General features: G+C 68.8%; 1 protein-coding gene across 1 annotated transcript; it reads left to right on the top strand.

Moving 5' to 3' along the window:
* Positions 1 to 2: 2 nt before the first annotated feature.
* AS3MT (arsenite methyltransferase) lies at positions 3 to 5,567 on the top strand (the record flags this gene model as incomplete). Its single annotated transcript, XM_019555484.1, has 10 exons — positions 3 to 32; positions 176 to 303; positions 396 to 546; positions 661 to 797; positions 1,584 to 1,653; positions 2,051 to 2,132; positions 2,233 to 2,364; positions 3,021 to 3,163; positions 3,264 to 3,398; positions 5,364 to 5,567. Coding segments are annotated over 10 exons (1,185 nt in total), but the record flags the coding sequence as incomplete, so codon positions are not given.
* Positions 5,568 to 6,822: the final 1,255 nt, after the last annotated feature.

Below are 6,822 nucleotides of genomic sequence, written 5' to 3'. Positions count from 1 at the left end.
CATCCCAGGAGCGGATCCGCAGGGAGGTGCAGGTAAGGCGGGGTCTGGGGCATGGGGCTGCCACCCTGCCCCTGGGGGATGGGGGCTTTGCCCCCGGGTGCCTAGTGGGGGGGGCCCGGCCTCCTCCCCCGAGGTCCACGCAGCACCGAGGGAGCCGCGCGTCTCCCCGCCGCAGGATTATTATGGAGCCGTGCTGCAGAGGTCGGCAGATCTGCAAACCAACGCCTGCGTCACCTGCCCGCGGCCCCTGCCCGCTGCCGCGCAGGCGGCTCTGGAGTGCGTGCACGAGGACGTGGCGTCCAGGTGAGCCCATGCCCACGGCGCGCGGCTCCCACCAGCTGCTGCCCACGTCCTCCCCTGGCGCCGGCGGCTGACCCCGGGCCTCCTTCCCGCAGGTACTACGGCTGCGGCCTGGTGATCCCCGAGCGCCTGGAGGGCAGCCGGATCCTGGACCTGGGCAGCGGGAGCGGCAGAGATTGCTACGTGCTCAGCAAGCTGGTCGGGGAGGGCGGGCACGTCACCGGCGTCGACATGACGGCCGCGCAGGTGCGGCTCGCACCTCAGGGTCGGAGGCCAGGATTCAAAGCTGCGTTTGGGCCATTCCTCGGGGGTCCCTGCGGCAGAGGGGCTTGAGGAGGCAGCTGGGGTCCTCCTCCGCAGGTGGCAGTGGCGAGGAAACACATCGACTATCACATGGAGAAATTCGGGTACCGGACGCCGAACGTCGAGTTCCTCCAGGGCTACCTGGAGAGCCTGGGAGACGCCGGGCTCCGGGATGAGAGCTACGACATTGTGGTGTAGGTGCCGTCCCTGCGAGGGGGGCTGGTCCCTGGACGTGTCTCCCCCCGGGGCGGGAGCTGCCCCTCTGGCAACTCGGGTCCCGCTGAAATCCGGGGGCTGAGGAGCCGGCCGGTGGTTGTAACTGAACGGGAGAGATGACTTTGGGGGGGGTTGGTGGCAGCTCACAACTATATCAGGGGCGAGGCAAACAGCCAGCCAGCAAAGCACCCCGGGGAAAGCCAGGTCATAAACTCCTAGGGACTCAAACTTGTGGGACCGGACTCTGGAGCAGGCTCCCAGCAGGGGCAGTGCGGGCACCGGCCCTGGGCATCTTCACCAGGACACTGGACACGCGCTTTCCCGCGGTTATTTGACCCCAGCCGTGTTTCCTGCCCAAAGCAGGGGGGCTGGCCCCGATGGTCTCACAAGGTCCCTTCCAGCCCAAGAAGAGGCCCAGAAACGCTCCCCTCTGTGACCGTGTTTTTTAATTACCCGAAACACGGTCACCAGGGCACCTGGGGGTGTCTGCCGGTCCGTGGGCCATGCTCCTGGCCGGATCGGGGCGGTGGGGCTGGCCAGCCTGAGGTGCCCTCTCACAAATTCCCCCGGTGAGGGGGAAAGGGAGCTGGCAGCCGTGTCCTGGCCAGGGCGGTCCTGCAGACAGCTCCTCGAGGTGGGACGTGCAAGGTGCCCCTGCCAAGATTTGAGATCAAGGGCGCCCGCGCTGCCCAGCTGCAGGCTCGGTGGGGGCTGCCCAGGGCCGCTGCGCTTGCCTCTTTGCTGAGCTCTTATCTCCCCCTCAGCTCCAACTGCGTGGTTAACCTCTCCCCTGACAAAAGGGCCGTCCTGCAGGAGGCTTTTCGAGTGCTGAAGGTAACATCGGAGCCTCGTGTGTGCATGCACGTGTGTGTGCGCGCGTGCATGTGTCCGTCCCCTTCCTGGAGCGTCTGTGCCCCCTCCTGAGATGCAGCTGGCACCAGCCACTGCCAGCGGCCTCCCCGCCCCTCGCGTGGTTTCCGGCCTTTCCACCACGTCATAGTCAGCAGTGGCTGGCAGCCGTGGCCGGAGGCCTGGGCGGCGGGGGCTGCGCTGCTTGCACGCTGCTGGGGATGCCCGCCCAGCCCTGCCTGCCTGCGCCTGCGGGCGTGGTTTCTCCCCCGTGGCCTTTTCCCCCAGCTCGTGGACCGAAATTGGGACCAGCGCCTGGTCTGTGCCTGCGCAGCGCGGGGGCGGGGGGGTCTTGGCGCGCCTAAACCGCGCTCTCTTCCAGCCGGGGGGAGAGATGTACTTCAGCGACGTCTATGGCAGCCAGGACCTGCCTGCGGACGTCAGGAAGCACCGCGTCCTCTGGGGTGAGCGGTGGGTTTCGGCTCCTGGGGCGGCGGGGGCTAGGGCTTGCCGGCGTCCCGCCTGGATTCCCTGCGCGACGCCCGGCCTGGCCTGTGCCCGCAGGCGAGTGCCTGGGAGGAGCCCTGTGGTGGAAGGACCTGTACCGAATCGCCCGGGATGTGGGCTTCCGCCCCCCGCGCCTGGTGACCGCCAGCCCCATCACCATCGACAGCAGGGCCCTGGAGAGCGTGGTCGGTGAGCGAGAGCCCGGCCCTGGCGGGGAAGCTGTGCCCGGGGTTCGGACGCTAGCCGGAAGCCGGGCACCGCAGGCGGGGGCTGGGACCAGCGCGGGGCTGTCATCCGCCGCGAGCAGGCGCTGCAGGAGGGAGGCTCTGGCAGCCCCCGCAGCCTTGACCTTGGGCCTGGGGATGCATGTGCCTGGCTTGGGGCTGGGGTCTGGAGGCCTGGGACGGGAGACGTTAAACACCACAGCCTGTGGGCCGGGGGCTCGGGCCCTGTTACCTGGAGATCCTGCCTCTGGCCCCCCCAGAGGGAGGCAGAGTTGGCTCCGGCCCCCGGCGAAATGCAGCCACTTCTGGGGTGGGAGGCGGCAGCGCTTTACAGCACGCTCCGGCCTCAGAGAGTCCACCCGGGTCCGAGCATCGAGCCGGGCCCATTGCGAGGAGCCTGCGGCAGGCTCGGCCACAGGACCGTGGCTGGGCTGGTGCCGCACGAATGGATGCAGCGCCTGGCCGGGGGCGAGCAGGGCATCGCCCTGCAGACCTCCTCTCCCACCTCCTGCGCCCGTTTCTCCCCGGGGAAAGCAGTGGGAGCCTGGGGAGACGTGGCGGCGGGTCGGCACTGAAGCAGGCAGCGTGGGTAAAACCAACTTTCCTTTGCTCTCCCGTCAGGCCACTGCCGGTTTGTTTCTGCGACCTTCCGGCTCTTCAAAGTGCCCCCGGCGGGGGCGGGCGGGCGGTGCCAGGCTGTCTACGACGGCGGGATCCCCGGGCACGAGCAGGAGCTGGTGTTGGATGCCAACTTCACCTTCAAGGTGAGCCGGGAGCCCCGAGACCCAGGGCTGGGGGTGGCTTTGAGCGGGCTGGGGCCACGGGCTGCGGTGCGCGGGGCCTGCCGTGTCCTCTGCCCTGCAGGCAGGGGAGCCCGTGGTCGTGGACGAGGACACTGCCGACATCCTGCGAGGCTCCCGGTTTGCGCAGGCGTTCCAGGTCCGGCCTGCCAGCGGGCAGACGCCGGCGGCCGGGGGCTGCTGTCCAGGGAAGGCCCAGGTGGGTGCCCCAGACTCCCCAAGGTCCTGCCCGTTAAACGGCTGCCGCGGTCCACCCCAGAGGTGGTTGCGTGGCAGGTGCGGGGAACCAGCCCCGCAGTGTGTTTGGTAACGGCAAGGTGCGGTACAGCCGCACGCGCCCTCGTGGGGTGGGATTCAGGTGGGCGCGTGCTCTGGGAAGGGCACGTCCCTCTCCCAGCTGAGCGCAGCCAGGGGCCACGGTGCTGCGGGGTTGCAGCCCGGGTGCCAGACCCTCCACAGAGCTGGGGTGCCCGGCCCTGGCTCTCGGGCAGTATTCCCCGGGGTATTTTGGCAGCCTCCGGCGTGCGCAACCTGACTCCGGCTCGTGCTCGGCCCTGACTCCGCGGCCCCGAGCAGGGTTATCTCGCAGGACCCGCTCTGCCCCTCCGGCCGGCCGGCCTCCCCCAGCTGCAGCTCAGCCCGGCCCCGGGGAGATAAAGCCGAGCAGCTGCACGTCCCAGAGCTGCAGCCTTGGGCTCCCCGGGGCGGGCAGACGATGTTCTGGGCTCCTGTCCCAGCAGGAGGCACAGCTCAGATAAGCGCCCAGGCGGAGGAGAGCCGGCTGCCCCTCCAGCGAAGGGGCCGAGGCTCCCTGAGCGAGGGACCGGCTGGAGCGGAGGCAGGGTCCCGGGGCTGGCAGTGGGTGGGTGCGCGGCCCAGTCCGAGCCGCAGCCCTGCCCTCTCCGGAGGGGCACGCAGGATGACCCGAGAGGCACCAGCCTGGGCGTGCACCCATCCAGCAGCGGAGACGGGAGCTGCGCCCGGCGTGGGGCTGGCTGGTTTCAGAGCTGCCTTCCCTTGCAAGCTAGCCGGCTCCCCCTGCCCCTTGGGACTTCTCCAGGCCCTTGTAACTGCAGTCCGGCTGGGCTGAGGCAGAACAAACCGCTTCTAGGACGCCAGGGGGTGCATTGCTCTGTCCCTATCTATGCCCTCGCTGCCTGACAGGCCCCGGGGCCCTGCATTGAGCCCCGTGCCCCGTGGGTGACTTTCCAGCCTCGAGGGCCAGGGCCAGGGTCCATACGTGGCCAGGCCAGGGGGCTCGTGTCAGTCGTTCGCCCACGGCCTTCCACGCAGGAGGTTGTGGCCACCTCGCTTCTGAGGGGAAACTGAGGCACGGAAGCGACCGGCCCAAGGCTGCTCAGCTGCAGAGCCGGGCGCGGAGCCAGCGGCTGGGCTCTGACCGTGAGACCCTGCTCCTCTCCCTGACATGCCCCACGGGGAGGCGCACCGGGCTCGCGCTCCAGCCTGCTCCCCGCTGTCCAGCCCGGTGATGGATGCGCCCCTGAGGCACGGGGGCCGCACGTTGCCCTTGCCTCGATCGCTATCGCCAGGGAGGCCGAGCCCTGACTAGGAAAAGAAAATAAGGATACCCTTGGGCTGGAACATCGCCGCGTCCCAGGCAGCCGGCTCCGGCACGTCCCCCTGGCTCTGCTCCCGGGGGGGACGTGCTGTTATAGGGTCAGGAGAAGGGACGCGGGGCTGGGGCTTGCGCTGTGTTACCGGAGGGGGATGAACCCCTAAGGCCTGGAGGCGTCCTCCCAGCTGAGCTGGCTGCATCAGGGTGCCTGGGGGGGAGCCGGCCCTTGTGCACGTGTTTGGTTGCCTCCTCCTGGAAGCAGACGTGCTCCACAAGCAGGCCGACGGGCGTCCCCGACGCCAGGCACCCTCCCAGCTTGGCAGTGGTGGGCACGGTGCCTCGGACACTCGCAGGGGCCCTTTGCCAGGAGTGCTAAGCGCTCCCGGAGCCGCGGCTGCCGGCTCCATCCCCCCGCCCCCATGGAGGGGGTCACAACAGGCTCCTTGCACCACCCAGCTGGGGCGTCCTGGGAAGGGAGCGGATGTCCACGCTCGATGGGGCCAGAGGACGTTCAGCAAAAGGGGGAATGGCGGGAGGTGTGGGGGCTTCCAGCCTGACCTCCCCGGGTCATGTGTTTCCTTCCTGTAGGCGAAGATCCTCGATCCGTTCCAGTTAGCGGAGCGGCTGGCCCTGAAGGGCCCTGCCCCGCGGCCGGCCGGCTGCTGCGGCCCAGCGGCAGACCCCAGCAGAGCGGAGGCGAAGCATCTGGGGGGGGCTCCACGGGGCTGCGCTGCGGCTGCTGGGTCGGAGCCCGCACCCGAATAAACCCGGCCCCGGTGCGTGGCTGTGCCCAGCACAGGGTGGGTCGGTTGACCTGCGTTTCTGTTCGCTTTATGGAGGAAAACTGGTCTGTGTCGGGTCTGGGATGGGGGGTGGCCCGCTGTGGCCCCTGCTCTCGGGGCGTCCAGGCGATGGGGGCACCCCAGCCTGGGGCTGGTCTGCCTGAGGCAGAGCTGGGGCAGCAGCACCCCTAAGAGAGACTCAGCCTGTGGCAGCTGGATGGGAGGCAGCACACACCGGCGCCCTGACTCCAGGAGCCGCTGTTACGCTTGCAGCCCCTCGTGGCACTGAGCCTCGCACCTCCTGTTCCCCGCAGCAGGTCGTGCCAGGGAGAGACCAGGCTGGCGGTTCACTCTTCCCCATGGCGTGGGAGCACTTGGAGCCAGGATCTCCCTGGGAGGTGGAGGCTGGCGGGTGACTCGAATGCATCCGACTCGGGTGCGGGGCAGCACTGAGTTTCCCACGGAGCCTGCGGCCCAGCTGCGCTGATGCCAGAGCACCTCGAGCCTCTCCGGCCCTGTCCCTGAGGCTGGCTGGAGGCTCCGGGAGCAAAGCCGAGCTTGGCCTTTTGCCAGCGCAGCCGGGTGGCGGCAGCGGAGGGCTGAGGCTGTGCAGAGACTGGCACCTGGTGGACACGCGGGCGCACGGCAAGCGCTCGCCGTCTGCTGCCCAAACTGCCCGGCCTTCCTCGCCCCCTCTCCAGAAGCCCCTTGGCTTGGGTTTTCAGCCTGAAACTGCACTTTTACCTCGCCTTCCCTTGCCTCAGTTTCCCCAGCTTTTGACAGGAGGAGGCTGCGGAGCATAGCGGGGGCGGAGGTGCCTGCCTGGCAGCCGCTTTAGCAGAGCTGGGCGTGCGGGGAACAGCCAAGGCAAGCGTCTCGATGGGCTGGAGGGGTTCAACACCAGTGCCCATCACAAGGCCAGGAAAATGCTGCGTGCCCTGATGTGTGCAGGGTGCTGGCTGCGGTGGCACCTGGGGGTAGGGAGTTGCTAATGTGTCAGTGTTGCTTTCCTGCCTGACGTGTTCTCCGAAGGCCACGTGTTAGCCTCCCCGCTTCGTACAGACCCGCAGGACTTGGGGGAGCTGCTGAGCACGCGACCACACGCACACGGCTTGTAACTGCACCGGACAGCCATCGCGTGGGGGTGTAGCACCCATTAAAGGGTGCGTTTGGCTGGCCCAGGGAGTCGGCTTGCAGCGTGAGACCTTGATGCCATCCGGGAACCCGCTCATCCGGTCCCGCTGCCCCTGAGCCAACAAGGCATC

This window comes from Crocodylus porosus, unplaced genomic scaffold, assembly GCF_001723895.1.
Source record: "Crocodylus porosus isolate Cpor-Errol unplaced genomic scaffold, CroPor_comp1, whole genome shotgun sequence".
NCBI classification, from domain to species: Eukaryota; Metazoa; Chordata; order Crocodylia; family Crocodylidae; genus Crocodylus; species Crocodylus porosus.
Note: the sequence above shows the minus strand (reverse complement) of the source record. Positions and strands in the feature narration are given on the sequence as shown.